We start from the raw sequence: 19462 nt of genomic DNA, 5'->3' as shown, positions 1-19462 counted from the left end.
ATCAGTGTTTATTTGGGTTTGGATGTATACATTTGTAAAAGAAGTTTTGCATGTGCTCAAATTGCTTTGCATTTATGTGTGGATTTAAGCATGTTTGAGAATCCTCCAAAGTTAAACACACATCACTGCAGTCATTTGTCTTAGTTTACACTCATACTTATTTGTAACACTGTTGAGACAAATTTTGCTATAAAAAAAATCCAGGTTTAGTGTTTCTAAGGTCTTTTTGCTCTCCGACATCTCGTGTCAAGATTTGAGGAAATGATTAGTTGCACAAATCATGAGAGAATCTGTTTGGTTTCTTGACATGATGGTGCAGCTTTAGAGCTGAACAACATTTGAGAAGTCAAAACAAACAGAAAATGTGACAGCAAAAATTTCCCTTCACGTTTGAAAAACAACCCAAACAAAGCTGCTCAACATGACTGAAATATCAAAGGAACACATGAAGTCAGATCTGTGTGAGAGGCAGAAACTCACATGCGTAAGAAAACATCTGAATGTTTCTGGCTGATAATCACATTAAAAGTCTCTGCTTAGCCACCAGCTCTCACCTGCTGACAGAGGCAGAACAAAACCTGAAAAACCAGAACTTCAGGATCAGAATTCGAAAAGTGAAACTGAAAGAACTTTAAAATCTGTTTCTTTTAAACAAGAATCAAACTGAGCTCATCCAGCCGTTCTCAACAGCACAGTAGAGATTCTGTCCAACACTGGTGAGTACAGACGATCACACTGTTTTAAAATCCAGATGTTCAGTCTCATCTCTTTATGACTTAGAATACTTCTGCATCAACACAGGATTACGGACTAGGAGTAAAAACAAACAAATATAAAGACAGTAAGTGAAAGTAAATTTTTGTTTCACAGCAGTTTCACTGCGGAAAATCTGTTTCTCCTCAAAGGAACCTTAAACTGAGCTCATCCAGCCTTTCTGAGCAGCACAGCAGAGCTTCTGTCCAACACTGGTGAGTACAGATGATCACGATCACACTGTTTTAAATTTAAACTCTCTCTGTGTCAGGAAAAATAACTGTAACACTGCTGCAGCTGGTGTGTTTCACATTTTTTCTAAATGATGACATAGGAGCTGATTTAATAGCAGCACTGAACAGATTACATTTGTTGTACAGAGAAAAAGAAGTTTACATTTAAAACCTTTCATCTCTAATGTCAGGGTCTGAAGAGCTCACTGCTTTGTGCCTGACACACCTGCAGGGAGAGGCGGAGATTCAACTGAGTCTATCAGGTTTTCCTCAACAACACAACAAACAGCAGTGAGTATAGCTGATCACGTTCATGATTCAATGCTCTGTTCATGTCATTCTGACTCTTTTTGTTAGAGCCATCGTCTCCAAGCTTCTTCTTGTACATGGTCACCACAGCCATTTCCATCCTTTTGGCAAAATGCTTCACCATCTGTCCTTCCTCATTTCTCTCATTAACACCATACCTGCCCAACACCTGATAACCTCTGCCTCCTTCACCTACATGTCAATTAAAGTCTGCTCTAAACACCACTCTCCTCCCCACTGAGGACACTCTCTGCCACTTTATCCAAGTTACTCCAGAATGTCTCTAACTGACATCGAACCTGTGGGGCACTCACGCTGACAACATTCAACATCACCCATTTGATTTCTTGTTTCAAACTAATGATCCTGTCTAACACAGATGGCTGGTATTGTCCTCATATGGATCTAAGAGTAAAAAAACCCTGTGAAACTGAGTGTTGGTCGTGTTTAACATGACCATCCACCACCGGAAGAGGAGACATGAGACAGAAGGAAGTAAAAGCAGAACAAGTCCACTTTAAATATGAGTAAAACTGAATTGTGCATAAAATAATTTCATTTTCTTTCTTTCAGACATGTCTGCTGCCTGCTGTCTTCAATCTGAAGATCGGTTTCTGTGCTCCATCTGTCTGGATCTCTTCACTGATCCAGTCTCCACACCATGTGGACACAACTTCTGCAAAAACTGCATTAGTCAACACTGGGATATCAGTGAGAGGTGTCAGTGTCCTGTGTGTAAAACGGTGTTTGAGATCAGACATGAGCTGGGGGAAATCTCTGAGCTGATGAAGAGAAGCTCTGAGGTGGAGCAGCTCTCACTCTCTAAAGATCACCTCCACCTCATTCAAAGCTTCTCATGCCTACAAGTTGCTCCAACCAGCAATGACTGGACAGAGGTCAGTATCCATCCACTATCATATGAGCTGTTTGAGGCTGAGCTGAAGAGGATCCAGCAGTATGCAGTGGATATGACTCTTGATCCTGATACAGCACATCCGAAACTCATCCTGTCTGATGATGGAAAACAAGTACACTGTGGTGATAGAAGGAAGCAACATCCAGACAACCCAGAGACATTTTTTAAAGGTGTTTGTGTTTTAGCAAAGCAGAGTCTCTCTTCAGGCAGATTATACTTTGAAATTCAGGTTAAAGAAAAGACCAAATGGTTTTTAGGGGTGGTCAGAGAGTCAATCAACAGGAAGGAAGACCCCAATCCGAGTCCTGCGAATGGTTACTGGACAGTAATTTTAGGTAAAAATAGTTTTATAGCTCTTGACAACCTTCCAGTCCATCTTCCTCTTCACCGTCCTGAGAAGGTGGGAGTGTTTGTGGATTATGAGGAGGGTCTGGTCTCCTTTTATGACGTAGATCACGCAGCTCTTATCTACTCCTTTACTGGCTGCTCCTTTACCGAGAAACTCTACCCATTCTTCTGTCCCGGTAATAATGATGATGGTAACAACTCTGCGCCGCTGATCATCTGTCCTGTCAATCAGCCAGTCTGATCTTTTTACATGAGGAAATTGGATCAATTATAGGTTAAGCTCATTATTTTAACTAACACAAAGAAGAAGTCCTATAAACAGAACTTGGCAAACTGCACCTTCTGAAGATTATGAGATTCACTCAGAAGCTGCAGAAGTTCAACGTTAGTTGATTTCTATTTATTTTTTAATCTGTTTACAAGTTGAAGAAAATGATCCATTTGAGGAAATCCAGTGTGAGTAAATAGAAACTCTCCTTTTCTTTTTCTTTTTTCAATGTTTAAAGGCACACGTATGAGTACAAATGTTAACATTGTATTATTTTAATTGACCTGGTGTTATATCAATATCAAAGTCAGGATGGAGACACTGTTCCTCTGTTCTACTACAACACACTTGTTCATAATCACATAAATATAAATCTGAACTTTTATCGTCTCCTTTGATGATCATCAGCTGCTGAACTTTAGTCATCTTACCTCTGAAGTAACAGGACTATGAGCTGCTGTTTTGAATCAGTAATATTATTTTAACTATCATACACGTCATAAATGCATTTGTACCATCATTTTTATGTTTAGTTTCAAGACTGCAATACTTGATCAGCACACAATGACACCCACGGCCCACTCGTCCTTTTTCCTTCTCAACCCTGTCCTTCGTTCATGATGCTAATGTAAAGTTGTGGTATTGGTACTTAAACATTTAGCTAGCTAAGTCTTAAATCATTACTCTTTCTCTCTGGTGTTCAGCCTAAATGTAAATGTTAATGCAGCAGTTGGAGTAAAAATCCAGCAGAGGGCGCTCTGAGCCAGGGCAGCACTGTCACTGCTGCTGTGCATTATTTAAACCATTAAACTCATGCGTGTATTTGATTAATGATTATTCAGGTCATCAGAGCTGTTGCTGTGTTTCACTCTGAATAAGATGATGCCCTCTAAATTAAAAGCATAATAAAGTTTAAAATGCAGAGGGAAGCCCGACCTGCTCTCTGTTTTCAGACATTAGTTTTGTTTCAGTGGAGAATAATGAAATAGTTGCTGTAGTTCTTTTCTGCTGTTGCTGTTAGCGCTCTCATTTCTCACTGAGGCCCTGACTGTTAAATACACTGAATGAAACAGCACCTCAGTAAATACTGTGTGTATAATAAGTGGTGAAACGCAGTACTGTCTGAGAGTCGATGCTGAGTTTGTCTCAAAGCTGTTTCAGCTCATTTTAAATGCTGTCATCGATGTTCTGACACCCCGAAAGATGAAAACCAAACCAATAACTCTGTTAATCTCTTATTGTGTAAAACTTAATTAATAAAATATTTCCACGTGATCTAATTCAGTTTCTCTTGTTTAATACTAACAATTATATTGGTGTTTTGTGGGGGAAAAAGAAAAATTAAAAGAAGAAATTCATGGTCTTTGGTTAGATTAAAAGTCTTTGACAGTCAAAATTATCATACACTTACAAGAGACAGTTTGTAGTAGATGTATCTATCTGATAGATACATCAGAGAGAAGAACCAGAGAATCTTCCTCGTCTTCCTCACTTTTCTCATGGTCAAGTTTGATTTGGCTCCACCATTATAATGCCCCAAACCGAGAGCTCTCTGCACAGTACACTACCATTTCATGTTTTTGTTACAGAGCACAGTGGTGTTTTTGTGTAGCTCATCTGTGTAGCCAATTAAAACAAACAAACAAACATAGATAACGTTTTATTTCATAGTGTAATCTTCAAGGCTTTTTCTGTAGCACAGTCTCCTTTGATTCATCTGCTAATTATATTCACAACATTCATTCATTTTGTCTATAGGATTCACTAGCAGTATGGCTTCTTCACCTGTCCCTCTTGTACTTTCCTGCTCAGTGTGTCAGATGCTTTGCTACTCCTTGACTTCCTTTAGTAATAACAATACTTGTGATAAATATAACCTGTTTGCAGCGCTGCAGGCCAGGATCACTGATTTGGAGTCCTGGCTTCACAGCCTTGAAATACCTGTAGCTCGCCAGGCTCCTGTAGTCTGTGCAGTTGAAGGTAGCATAGCAACCATTAGATCTCCCACAGCAGGGTGACAGTGAGGAGGAAGCATGGTCTAAACAGAAACCACCAGAACACCACCATCCCGTCTATTGCTCTACACTGCTACACACCCACAAACAGCCAAAATAGGCTACACTGAGGCCAACCTAACACTACTGGCTAAGGGTAAACATAACTTCCATAAAATTAAAATTCACATCAGCAGTAATGACACCTGGTTACAACAATCACTAAAAATTAATATTGAATCTTGTGTAATTTTGCCAAAACAATGTCGGACTTGGTTGGTTTTCCTGGTCCCCTTCCCAGAGTGACATGCTTGGCCGCATGGTCTCCTTAAATTGCTGGCTGTCTGAGTGGTGTCCAGAAAACAATGTGGGCTTTATAGATAATTGGCAAACTTTCTGGAGGAAACGTGGTCTTGTGAGGAGAGACAGTATCCGTCCCACTCTGGGTGCAGCAGCTCTCTAAAACAGTGAAATGGGATTATCAAACATTAGGTCTCCCTCTTCTAAGTGTCTGTTAGTACATGAATTAATAAGTAATTAACAAAGTGATTTACTCTGCCTGACAGAAACCTGGGTACAGCAGGATAATTATGTTAGCTTAAATGAATCAATACCCCTGAGTCATACTAATTCTCAGAATCCTCGAAGTGCAGGCCGAGGAGGGGGTGTGGCAGCAATCTTCCACTCTAAGATATTAATCAACCACGAGACCCAGACAGAGTTTAAATTTATTTGAAAGCCTGACACCCAGCCTTGACCACTCTATCTGGAAAACTCAAAAGTCTGATTTCTTCTTTGGAACCAGCTTCCAGTTTGAAATCAGGAGACAGACACCATCTCTACTTTTAAGATTAGACTCAAAACCTTCCTTTTTGATAAAGCATATAGTTAGGGCTGGATCAGGTGACCCTGAATCCTCCCTTAATTACGCTGTAATAGGTCTATGCTGCTGGGGGATTCCCATGATGTGTGAAATGTTTCTTCTTCAGTCACCTTTTTCACTCAGTATGTGTTTATACACCTCTGCATTTAATTATTAGTTATTATAAATCTCTGGCTCTCTTCCTCAGCATGTCTTTGTCCCAGTCTTCCTCCCCTCACCCCCAACTGGTCACGGCACATGACCGCGCCTCCCTGAGCCTGGTTCTGCTGGAGGTTTCTTCCTGTTAAAAGGGAGTTTTTCCTTCCTCCTGTCACCAAAACACTTGCTCACATTGGGGTCATATGATTGTTGGGGTTTTCTCTGTTTTCTTTGACTTATTGTAGGGTCTTTATATTGTGATATAAAGCATGTTGAGGCAACGTTTGTTGTGATTTGGCACTGTACATTTGAAACTGAATTGAAAAGTAATATTTTCTAGTGTTTGTTTGTTTTTCTAAGTTGGAAAAAGGGACACAGTTCAAATCACATTTTTTAGAGATGTAGAGGAAACTGATTAGTGTAACATTCCTGATGTACACCAATACAGCCCATAACACAAAAATAAAAACACATTACACAATATAACCTGTTCCTGTACAATTACAGTGTATTTACAACATAAGAGGGAGAATTTCTGTTTGTTGTTGTTGTTGTTTCCACTGAAACCTGAAATTAATTAATAAATTATTTAAACACTACTTAAAAATTACTCAGTCCCTACATAAAATGACTAATAGTATCATTTCTGTTTGCTTTCCTGTAAAATACGCAGAAGTTACGTACTACTTCATTCATTTTTTCATTCATTTATTTGTTCATTTCCAGGCACAACAAATACCTATATTGAACATAAAATGTACAAAACAAAAAACAAAAATTGTTTTTTGTTGGAGTGGGACGAAGAAAACTTATTAAATCCCACCCCTATACTCACTCACTTAAATACTCACTCACTCACTTAAAATTGCTTATTCACTCCTTCTAATGGACAGAACACAGAGAGTCAGCATTATGCAGTATAAGTAATTATTAGCCCCTATTTTCAGTGTATAAACCACTAAGTTTTTCTAGGTACAAACAAGTACATTGTAGTTTCAAGTAAAATACATGGAAATTCCACTTGATTCTAGGGAAATTAAACCCTTTGTCATTGAGCGTATTATAAAGTGTTACCTTACCCACCACCTGTCAGAGGTGGAGCAACACCTGAAAGACGAGGGCTTCAGTGTCAGAGGCGAGACCTGAAACTTAAAGCGAGAGCTGCTGCTCAGCAAATCTGTTTCTCCTCAAAGGAACCTTAAACTGAGCTCATCCAGCCTTTCTGAGCAGCACAGCAGAGCTTCTGTCCAGCACTGGTGAGTACAGATATCATGATCACGCTGTTTAAAACTTAAACTCTCTCTGTGTCAGGAACAATAACTGTAACACTGCTGCAGCTGGTGTGTTTCACATTTTTTCTAAATGATGAAATAAGACTTGATTTAATAGCAGCACTGATCAGATTACATTTGTTGGACAGAGAAAAGACGTTTACAGTTAAAATCTCTAATTTCAGGGTCTGATAAGCTCCCCACTTTGTGCCTGACACACCTGCAGGGAGAGGCAGAGATTCAACTGAGTCTATCAGATTTTCCTCAACAACACAGCAGAGTCTCTACAAACAGCAGTGAGTATAGCTGATCACATTCAACACTCTATTCATTTCATGCTGACTCGTCACAGTCACACTGGTTCCAATAGAAACGTGATCATTCATCTACGGATCGACTGTGCAAACATTTAGCTCTGTCACTTCTTTGGACTTTGGAAGTGAATTGCATTTGGACTTCAGTCTGCCTGCTTTATTACTGCTTACTCATCACTTCCTGTACTCATTGTTTCTATTTGCTTTAGCTGTTTTGCAATAAAAGCAAAGCAGCGGATTCATTTTATTGTGAAGAAGTGAGAGGAAGTACAGTGTGTACAGTAGCTCTGCATGACTCACAGTTTAAAATGATCCTTTATTTGATCTGGGCTTAAATTTGTAATGTCATATTTTTGAGATGTGGAAACAGCATCACACCACATGCCAAACCCTAACGATGATCAGATTATAGTCCCCAAACACTAACCTGACCCTAACCTTAAAGTCCCCCCAAAAAAGGCTTTTTATTTAACCCCGAAACAAATGTGGTTAAATTGAGGGCGTAGATTTGGTTTTGGCATTGGTGGGGACGGATGATTCAACCACCGAACCCTGCCCTGTTTCTATTTTTTTTTCCTTTTTGTCTTTGCTTCTTGATAAAAAAGGAGAAATATACTTCCCTGCATATGCTATTCTACATGCTTTTCAACCATTTAAACTTAAAATTCATAGTTTTGTTAAATTAGTTAAATTACTATTAAACAAATGACTGACTAAGTATTTTAGACTTATGTTTACTTCAGCCATATTCCATATAAATCAGGTATCATACAAAAATAAAAATAGCTTCAAATACATCCATCCATCCATCCATCCATCTTCATCCGCTTTGTCCGGGGCCGGGTCGCGGGGGCAGCAGCCTAAGCAAAGAGGCCCAGACCTCCCTCTCCCCAGCCACCGTTCCCAGGCCAGCCGAGAGATATAATCTCTCCAGCGTGTCCTGGGTCTGCCCCGGGGCCTCCTCCCGGTGGGACATGCCTGGAACACCTCACCCAGGAGGCGCCCAGGGGGCATCCTTGTCAGATGCCCGAACCACCTCAGCTGGCTCCTTTCGATGTGGAGCAGCAGCTGCTCTACTCTGAGCCCCTCCCGGATGGCCAAACTTCTCACCCTATCTCTAAGGGAGAGGCCAGCCACCCTTCGGAGGAAGCTGCAGCCCCAATCCGTCTGTCGATCTCCGGCTCCCTTCTCCCATCACTCGCGAACAAGATACTTGAACTCCTCCACTTGGGGCAGGAACTCATCCCCGACCCGGAGTGGGCACTCCACCCTTTTCCGGCTGAGAACCATGGCCTCAGATTTGGAGGTGCTGATCCTCATTCCCGCTGCTTCACACTCGGCTGCGAACCGTTCCAGTGCGAGCTGGAGGCCCTCACCCGATGAAGCCAACAGAACCACATCATCTGCAAAAATCAGAGATGAGATTCTGAGGCCACCAAAGCGAAAGCCCTCCGCCACTTGGCTGCGCCTAGAAATCCTGTCCATAAAAATTATGAACAGAACCGGAGACAAAGGGCAGCCCTGGCGGAGCCCATCACCCACCAGGAACGAGTCCGACTTATTGCCGGCAATGCGAACCAAGCTCTTGCAACGGTTGTATAGGGATCGAATGGCCCGTAGCAATGGGCCAGACACCCCATATTCCCGCAACACCTCCCACAGGACACCCCGAGGGACATGGTCGAATGCCTTCTCCAAGTCCACAAAACACATGTAGACTGGTTGGGCAAACTCCCATGCACCCTCAAGTATCCTGGAGAGGATAAAGAGCTGGTCCAGTGTTCCGCGACCAGGACGAAAACCGCATTGTTCCTCCTGTATCCGAGGTTCGACTAGCGGACGAACTCTCCTTTCCAGCACCCTGGCATAGACTTTCCCAGGGAGGCTGAGGAGTGTGATCCCCCTGTAGTTGGAACACACCCTCCGGTCCCCCTTCTTAAAGATGGGGACCACCACCCCGGTCTGCCAGTCCACAGGTACTGCCCCTGATCTCCACGCAACATTGCAGAGGCGTGTCAACCAGGACAGCCCTACAACGTCCAGAGCCTTCAGGAACTCGGGGCGGACCTCATCAACACCAGGGGCTCTGCCACCAAGGAGTTGTTTAACTGCCTCAGTGACCTCGCCCCCGGAAATTGGCGGGTCATTCCCCTCATCCCCAGACTCGGCTTCCTCCTCGGAAGACGTGTCAGTGGGATTAAGGAGGTCCTCGAAGTATTCCTTCCACCGCCTGACAATTTTCTCAGTCGACGTCAGCAGCGCTCCGCCAGCACTATACACAGTGCAGGTAGAGCACCGCTTTCCCCTCCTGAGACGTCTGACGGTTTGCCAGAATCTCTTCGAGGCAGTCCGAAAGTCTTTTTCCATGGCCTCTCCGAACTCCTCCCACACCCGAGTTTTTGCTTCAGCCACTGCCCGAGCCGCATTCCGCTTGGCCTGTCGATACCTGTCGGCTGCCTCCGGAGTCCCACAGGCTAACCAAGCCCGATAGGACTCCTTCTTCAGCCTGGTGGCTCCCTTCACCTCTGGTGTCCACCATTTGGTTTGGGGATTACCACCACGGCAGCCACCAACCACCTTGTGGCCGCAGCTCAATGCAGCAGCTTCGGCAATGGAGACGCTGAACATGGTCCATTCGGACTCAATGTCCCCAGTCTCCCTCGGAATGCTGTTGAAGCTCTGCCGGAGGTGTGCGTTGAAGATCTCGCGGACTGGGGCCTCTGCTAGACGTTCCCAGCACACCCTCACTACGCGTTTAGGTGCACCAGGTCTGTCCAGCGTCCTCCCCCGCCACCTGATCCAACTCACCACCAGGTGGTGATCAGTTGACAGCTCAGCCCCTCTCTTTACCCGAGTGTCCAGAACATATGGTCGCAGGTCTGCTGATACGATTACAAAATCGATCATCGACCTACGGCCTAGAGCGTCCTGGTGCCACGTGCACTTATGGACACTCTTATGTTCGAACAGGGTGTTCGTTATGGCCAAACTGTGATTAGCACAGAAGTCCAATAACAGAGCACCGCTCGGGTTCAGATCAGGGAGGCCGTTCCTCCCAATCACGCCCCTCCAGGTCTCGCTGTCGTTACCTACGTGAGCATTGAAGTCTCCCAGCAGGACAACAGAGTCTCCAGGTGGAGCACCCTCCAGCACCCCCCCCCCCCCCCCCCCCAGGGACTCTAAGAAGGCTGGGTACTCTGAACTGCCACTCGGCGCATAGCGCAGATGACAGTCAGGACCCGTTCCCCGACCCTAAGGCGCAGGGAACAAACCCTCTCGTCCACCGGGAAAAACCCCAACGTACCGGCAGCAAGCCGAGGGGATATTAGGATACCCACCCCAGCCCGCCGCCTCCCACCAGGGGCAACTCCAGACTGAGACAGAGTCCAGCCCCTCTCCAGGAGACTGGTTCCAGAGCCCAAGCCATGTGTAGAGGTGAGCCCGACTATATCTAGCCGGTACCTCTCAACCTCACGCACTAACTCAGGCTCCTTCCCCACCAGAGAGGTGACATTCCATGTCCCTATTGCCAGTCTTGGCAGCCGGGGGTCAGTCCACCAGGGCCTCCGCTCCTGGCCGCCACCCGGCACACAATGCACCCGACCCCTATGGCGCCTCCTGCGGGTGGTGGGCCTGCGGGAGGATGGGCCCATGTCTCCTCTTCGGGCTGTGCCCGGCCGGGCCCCATGGACTAAGGCCCGGCCACCAGACGCTCGCCCTCGGGCACCCTCCCCGGGCCTGGCTCCAGGGCGGGGCCCCGGTAACCCTATCCCGGGCAGGGTAAACTGTTCCCTCGGTGTCCTTTTCATAAGGGTCTTATGAATCGCTCTTTGTCTGGTCCCTCACCCAGCTTCAACACTAGCATCCCCAGGCTTCTACCTTTCTACCTATAAAACCCGAGAGCAGTCAAATGGTGGAAGTGGAAGCTAAATTGGCTAGTCATTCATATGTATATTAGGTCGTTACCTAGGAATTCTGGAGGGAGGGGAGTGGGGGTGAGTGATTGAGGGGGTGGGGGAGCTGCTAAAAGCTGTGAACTTCCTTTTGTGTTTCATCTTGATGCATTCTCAATCATCCAGGGAAATAAATCTCCAAAAGTCACCAACTTGGAGTGTTTCAGTTTGCCATCTTAGGGAGAAATCAACACATGTCCTTTGTATGTCCTTTGTTGCTGACATTTATTGATGAAAACAGTACAAAAAACCAACCATTTGTACACATATTTACAAATAATGATAAAAAGTGAGTGAGTACATTTCAACATTTTCAGCAATCACTCACAATCCTGGCACTGCCACGGTATCTGTCGTCTGCATTTACCACATGTGTACCTGTACAGCTTTTCCCATCAAAGACTCGGTGCTGTTTCCTGCAGTATATTGCAAGTAAACCGGACAAGTTTGGGATCAAGTTTTGGGTGGCTTGCGACCTAAAATCCAAGTACATTTGCAATGTCTTCCCATATCTTGGCAAGGACCCCAGTCGTCCCACTGGGGAGAGACTTTCTGAAAATGTAGTAATGAGGCTGATGGAACCATTCCTAGACAAGGGCAGAAATGTTACCACGGACAATTTCTTCACATCGCTTTCACTTGCGCAAAAACTTCTTGGACGGAAAACCACCATCCTCGGCACAGTCAACAAGATTCGCAGGGAAATTCCTCAATCCACTAGACAGACAGATCGCAATGAATTCACCACTCAGGTATGTTGCAGGTCTTTTGTGGTTCTATGTTTATGTGTTTCATTGTGTGTAAAAGGGCTATGAAAATAACAATTTATCTTATTTCTTAGGTGTTTTCAACCTCTGCTGCCACGCTGACGGCGTATGCGGCCAAACGGAAGAAGACAGTCTATATTCTTAGCAGCATGCACAGCGTGGTTCAGACTGATAACACCACCAAAAGGAAGCCAAACACTGTCACCCTTTACAACAAAACAAAGTGTGGCGTGGATGTGATGGACCAGATGGTTCGGGAGTACACTGTCCGCAAAGGAACACGGCGCTGGCCAGTCGCCGTGTTTTATAACATGATTGACATGGCAGCACTGAATGCACATGTGCTGTATCAAGCATGCACCGGGACGAAGGAAAGACGGGTGGACTTCCTGGTGGCGCTTGCAACAGAGTTGGCTCACTCTCATGTAGCTGCGAAGAAGGCAAGAAAAGATCAGTTGCTTCGGGCAGAACCCTCCACACCGAGCCCTGGAAAAAGGGCCACGTGTCAGGTCAAACACAGATGCAAAAAAAATCAGGCCACTGTGCGATGTGTTCACTGCTACAGGTACACATGTGGTAAATGCAGACGACAGATACCGTGGCAGTGCCAGGATTGTGAGTGATTGCTGAAAATGTTGAAATGTACTCACTCACTTTTTATCATTATTTGTAAATATGTGTACAAATGGTTGGTTTTTTGTACTGTTTTCATCAATAAATGTCAGCAACAAAGGACATACAAAGGACATGTGTTGATTTCTCCCTAAGATGGCAAACTGAAACACTCCAAGTTGGTGACTTTTGGAGATTTGTTTCCCTGGATGATTGAGAATGCATCAAGATGAAACACAAAAGGAAGCTCACCGCTTTTAGCAGCCCCCCCACCCCCTCAATCACTCACCCCCACTCCCCTCCCTCCAGAATTCCTAGGTAACGACCTAATATACATATGAATGACTCCAGCATTTGACTGACTGCTCTCCGGCTTTTAAAGGTAGAAACGCAAAATGATGACTCCGCGGGGGTCTAAGGTAGAAAACCAAAATGACTGCTCTCCGGGGGTCTAAGTGTCAAATACAATCATGATAATAAAAGAATATGACTTTAAGGACTTAACAGCATTACTTCAGTTATAGTACACCAACATCTCTTATATACATTAGCACTAAGGGAACACTGACTGACCTGGTGGGTTTTGTCCATCTAAGATGACCACAAAGTAAAGGATCTCTCGGCAAAATTATGCAACATTTTAGGCACTATTGCCCCGATCAAGTCAGTGAGCTGGGATGTTTTATTCTAAACATGAACTACTGTTACAGCAACAGACATGGACTACATGTCCCACACAACAACTCAATGTCCACAGGAGCCAAACACATGCCTTCTCCTCTCGTTAACTGAGATAAACTGCTGGCATATTGGTTTTACATCTATACTGTCCAGTCTCTGGTGGACATACAGCAGCATTGTTTAATCTCATTTGAGTCATTGTTAACCTTAGCCATCTTTTTAGTCTTCTGAGAGCACTGAAGCTTCTTTCAGCCTCAGCCGAGGATACTGGGATGATGGGATGATGATAATAAATACTAGTTAATCTATAGCACCAAATCATCAGTCAGTCACCTGTGACCTCGCCTCTTCACCTCTGTCCGAGCTACAACATGGCAGAGCTGCCTCTGTCACCTGATAAATAACAGTGAGGCATTCCAAATACATGCAGTCACACATGTGCTTCAAATACAGTCATGAACCAACAAGTCATCATCCAACTTCACCTGTGATCTTGTGTCACCATTGCTCTCTGAGCTTTGTGTTGGTTCTTCTGTCACCTGACAAATAGGACATACATGACAATAAGAATAAAATGAGTAGCTGCTTCAGTGTTTCTGTCAATTTGTGCAGATCTTGACTCATCAGTAATGTTTGTAGGGTGAGTGCATTTTTAAAACAATTTGTGCAAACTGCACTACAAGGTGGAATATTTGCACAATCATGACTACCTCATGATATTTTGTCTCAAAAATTAACCCTATGAATATGTCAGTGCCATTAGGATGAAATTATTGTGTCACCAACATTTTAACGTTAGACATATAATTTTAACAGCCTCTGTAAACTAATATCCTGGCTTACTCAAGGCTGCCGTTTTCTGACAGTTTCAATCAAAATTAGAAATGCTGCTCTGGGAGACTGAGATAACTAACAGTGCTGCCTGTTGTGCAGTTAGTTTTCAAAACACGTTATTCATGGTTACATAAAATTTTAGACTGATGTGGGCCAAAGCCTAGCATAGCCTGTAACGTTATTATGACGGACACATTTTATGAGTTAACTTGGCTTTAAGTGACTTACAGGTTTCTTTCTTATATCCAGGATCTTCCTCTTTGCTGCCATCATCCTCTACTTGCAGCGCAGGCTTGCCGCTGCTAAAACTAAACAGAGCTCCCTGAAAGGCACAGCCAATCACATTGGCCATATTTGTCACATGAGGTAGGACTCCAGTAGAGGACGTAATTTAGCTCTTTCTGCACCGCTGGGTGAATGAGACGGTGACAGATCTTTTTTTTTTCTTCTTTCTGTCGGGTTTGTTTTTCTTTACTCGAAGAGATCAAATTATTGGTGGGGACAATTCAATAATCGCTGGACATGTCCCTTCCGTCCATGCCAAATCTACGCCCTTGGGTTAAATTATACAGCAAAATCTAAATCTTGGGCCAAAGTAACAGAACACTATTCAAAAGCTGACAACAAACAATTCTACTAACTCAATACCTAAACAAAACTTAAATAGTGCACACACAAAAAGAGGTAGAACACACAAAACCTTATTGAAACTAACATAACAAATTGATCCAGAGTTGTGGTATGACCCAATTTGCAGGTCTCCATATATGCTTGCTCCGCCCCTATTCCACCTCTTAGCTCATCAACCAAGGGTCTTGGAGCAACTGCCACTAAGGTAACTCAGAAAACACAGAAAGATTAAATCATAAATATAACAGGAAAAACTAAAATGTGCAAAATTATTTTAGAATACAGTATTATGTGATTGTATGAGTTAATTAATTCTAAACCAAGAGCCTGTAAATCCTATATTTAAAGAAAGAAAAATATAAGTGTAGTGTTATGTGAATTAATAAATTTAAAAATGAACAAATTTTCTTTTTTTTTCTTGTTCAGGGTGCAGACATGTCTGCTGCCAGCTGTCTTCTATCTGAAGATCAGTTTCTGTGCTCCATCTGTCTGAATGTCTTCACTGATCCAGTCTCCACACCATGTGGACACAACTTCTGCAAAAACTGCATCAGTCAACACTGGGATATCAGTGAGAGGTGTCAGTGCCCTGTGTGTAAAAAGGTCTTTCAGACCAGACCTGAGCTGCGCATCAACACATTTGTCTCTGAGATGGTTTCTCAGTTCAGACATGAAACTCAGCAGAAAGTCAGCAGCAGCAGGTCAGAGCAACAAGCTGCCAAACCAGGAGAAGTTCCCTGTGACATCTGCACTGGAACCAAACTGAAGGCCCTGAAGTCCTGTCTGGTGTGTCTGGCCTCCTACTGTCAGACTCACCTGGAGCCTCATCTGACAGCTTCACGGCTGAAAAGACATCAGCTGATCGATCCTGAGGAGAACCTGGAAAGCAGGATGTGTATGAAGCATGATAAACCTCTGGAGCTGTTCTGTAAGAACGATCAGACATGTGTCTGCATGCTCTGCTGTGTTTTTGACCACAAGACTCATGAGTTTGTTCCTCTGAGAGAAGAATATGAAGGAAAGAAGGCAGAGCTGGGGGAGACTGAGGCTGAAATTCAACAGATGATCCAGAAGAGACGACTGAAGATTCAGGAGATCAAAGAGTCAGTGAAGATGAGTAAAGATGCTGCAGACAGAGAGAAAGCAGAAGGTGTTCAGGTCTTCACTGCTCTGAAGGAGTCTGTTGACAGACGTCTGAACGAGCTCATAAAGGAGATTGAAGAGAAACAGGAAACAAAAGAGAAACAGGCTGAAGGTTTCATCACAGATCTGGAACAGGAAATCTCTGAGCTGATGAAGAGAAGCTCTGAGTTGGAGCAGCTCTCACGCTCTAAAGATCACCTCCACCTCCTCCAAAGCTTCTCATCCCTGAAAGCTGCTCCAACCACCAAGGACTTGACAGAGGTCAGTATCCATCCACCATCATATGAGGGGACTGTGGTGAGAGCTGTGGATCAGCTGAAGGAGATATTCAGTAAAGACATGAAGAAGCTGTTTGAGGCTGAACTGAAGAGGGTCCAGCAGTATGCAGTGGATGTGACTCTCGATCCTGATACAGCACATCCTTATCTCATCCTGTCTGATGATGGAAAAAAAGTACACTGTGGTCAAGAGGAGAATGATCATCCAGACAACCCAGAGAGATTTTCTGAAGAGCTTGTTGTTTTAGGAAAGAAGAGTTTCTCTTCAGGCAGATTTTATTTTGAAGTTCAGGTTAAAGAAAAGACTGAATGGGCTTTAGGAGTAGTCAGAGAGTCAGTCAACAGGAAACAAGAAATCATACCGAGTCCTGAGAAAGGTTACTGGACTGTAGGAGTATATGAAAACATTTGTGTGGCTCTTGAGGATCCTGAAGTCCATCTCCTGCTTCAGTCTTATCCTGAGAAGGTGGGGGTGTTTGTGGATTATGAGGAGGGTCTGGTCTCCTTTTATGATATAGATCGTGCAGTTCTTGTCTACTCCTTTCCTGGCTGCTCCTTCACCGGGAAACTCTACCCATTCTTCTGTCCCGGGGTCAATGATGATGATAATGATAACTCTGCACCTCTGATCATATGTCCTGTCAATCAGTCAGTCAAATCGTTTTCCATGGGGAATGTGGATCAATCAAAGTTTAAGCCAAGCCAGAGAAGAAGTCCTATAAACAGAACCCAGCAAAATGCACCTGATGAAGACCACAAGATTCGGTCAGAAGCTGCAGAACAAGCTGAGCTTTAGTTGATTCCTGCTTTTAAACTGTTCCGAAGTTTAAGAAAATTATCCATTTGAGGATAAATCCAGTCTGTATAAATAGAAACTCACCTCTTCTTTCCTTTTAATGTTTAAAGGCACAGATATTAAAGCATATACTGTCCATGGACATGAATACAAATGTTAGAATTACATTATTTTCATTCACCTGGTGTGAAATATCAAAAACAGGATGGAGAAACTGTTCTATTGTTTTAACAAGTACAACACACTTGTTCACAATGAAATGAATAAATATCAGAACTTCTATCATCTTGTTTGATGGTTTCTTTGATGATGATCAGCTCCAGAGCTTCAGTCTTCACTTCACTTCCGGTTTACAATGGCTCACTTCAGAATTAGCCATTGTAAACCTTCAGAGAGATGCAAGTCATAAATACATTTGTAAGAAGTTCTTTTTTTGTTTGTTTGTTTTGGTTTTTTGGAGCAGATTGAGATAATTGATCAGAAGATAATGACATCCTACTAACACCTTCAACTCGTCCTTTTTCCTTCTCATCCCTGTGACTCGTTCATGATGCACATGTAAAGTTTTGGTTTGGGTACTTAAGTTTTGATTCATTATTTTTCCTCTCTGATGTTCAGCCTGCATTAACCCTCCTGCCATCCTTTAAAAAACTCACACCCATCACCCTAGGGACCATTCTCAGCCACGCCATAAAAAGACCATATATCCATATTTTATTCCACTTTAAATTAGCCAACCTTGTAAAACTACTTCTCCCTGAAATATTCATGTAAAGTTTTAATTATATTTTCGTTGTTTTAACCCTTCAAATCCCAGTGTTATTACATGAGCGCCCTGTGTTATAAGCCCCAAAAACCAAAAAACGAAACTAAATATTTCCACAAAAAACCAGTTGAAGTAATATGTGATTGTCATTATAAGTAGGCCTTTAGATGGACCAAAGATTGGCACCAACATACATTTTGACCTGCCATTATTTTTTTTTGCATTTTTTTTTGCAATTTAAAAATTAAAACTTCAAGGCCCTGAGTCTTCATTGACATCCAAGAAAAGAAGAAAAAATAAAATCATATGATGATAATTTGGGGTTGAAAAATAGCGTTTATAATGGAAGTCAATGGGCAGAAAATGGTCCCCAGGGTGATGGGTGTGGGGATTTCTGCTGCTCAGCCATTTTAGGCTGATTTAAGGAATTCACACTGGAATATTAACATTGACAGGCAAAAACTATCCTGTGGCAAGTTTGGTTATATTCCACTGAACACAGTGGAAATGGCAGCCATTTAACACATAGCAGTGGCACAAAAAAGGTCCCAAGAAGGCAGGAAGGTTAAGACAGCTGTAAATGTAAATACAGCACTTTGAGTGAAAATCCAACAGAGGGCGCTCTGAGCCAGGGCAGCTTTGTCTCTGCTGCTGTGCTTTATTTGAACCATTTAAACTCGTGTGTGTGTGTGTTTGATTAGTGATTATTCAGCTCATCAGAGCTGCTTCAGTGTTTCACTCTGAGAGTTTATTTCAGCTTCACTGTGCAGCACATGTTGGTTTTATTTTGGAATTATTTTCTTTGCTCCCCTTTTCTCACTCTTTAAATAAAAATCCCCATGATGCTGTTTGCGAGGCCACTGTGGAGCTCAGCTTCATTTTCTCCCACAGTAGAAGTCACAGGATTAATCCCCTGAGGATCCCTCAGTTCTGGTTTGAGACTTTTCACTTTTGTTAGTCTGTATTGTTAGGGACTGACAGCGTCATTGATATCAGCTGATATTCACCTTGTCTACCTGGTTTCATTCTGCGTTGGAAGTTGTGTGAAGCATAATTGGTATAAGGAGTGGTGAGTTTAGCAGCTCTCTGTTTCAGTAAGGTGTTTGTAAAATGAGGCAGGATCCTCATGAGTCCAGCAAACCACCTCCCTCATGGTGTCAAAGCTTCTCAAATCTATAATAACTCTGAGTGTGCTCAGATCAAATAGTTTTTTATTCAGTTAAATTCAGGTGCTGCTGAGATGTTTTCTTATGGCGTGCTACACAGTTTGAATCGTGTTCTTCCAGCTCCAAACCCTGCAGAACTAAACAGTCAAATTCAAGGAGGCCTACATGCTGGTTTTATATCAGCTAACACTTTCAAGGCTCAGGTGTTGTTTTAGACTGAAGTCTGCTTTAAAGCTCACAGAACAATGAAAATGTTTGGAAATAATTTTGCAGCCAGAAGAAATAAAAACAAAGAAATAAAGTTGCTCCCATGGATCTTTATTCCTTATTGATGCTCATTAGAGGAAGATCAAAGGAATTCATCAAATCCATCCAATATTTCAATGAAATCGATTTCTGTTCCTTTTGG

General features: G+C 43.2%; 1 protein-coding gene and 1 long non-coding RNA gene across 3 annotated transcripts in view; one reads left to right on the top strand and one right to left on the bottom strand.

Moving 5' to 3' along the window:
* The window catches only part of LOC309700170 (uncharacterized protein), a 33927-nt gene extending 29825 nt beyond the window's left edge, over nucleotides 1-4102 (top strand). Inside the window, exon 5 of the mRNA XM_082523616.1 lies at nucleotides 1847-4102. Within this exon, the coding sequence (XP_082379742.1) occupies nucleotides 1847-2800 (954 nt within the window). The 3' untranslated portion in view covers nucleotides 2801-4102. The remainder of the gene's footprint in view (nucleotides 1-1846) is intronic.
* Nucleotides 1-19462, bottom strand: part of LOC309700900 — a 447937-nt gene that overhangs the window by 112701 nt on the left and 315774 nt on the right. The window lies entirely within an intron of this gene.

Source organism: Aulonocara stuartgranti (genome assembly GCF_965226115.1).
Source record: "Aulonocara stuartgranti genome assembly, chromosome: 23".
Lineage (NCBI taxonomy): Eukaryota > Metazoa > Chordata > Actinopteri > Cichliformes > Cichlidae > Aulonocara > Aulonocara stuartgranti.
Note: the sequence above shows the minus strand (reverse complement) of the source record. Positions and strands in the feature narration are given on the sequence as shown.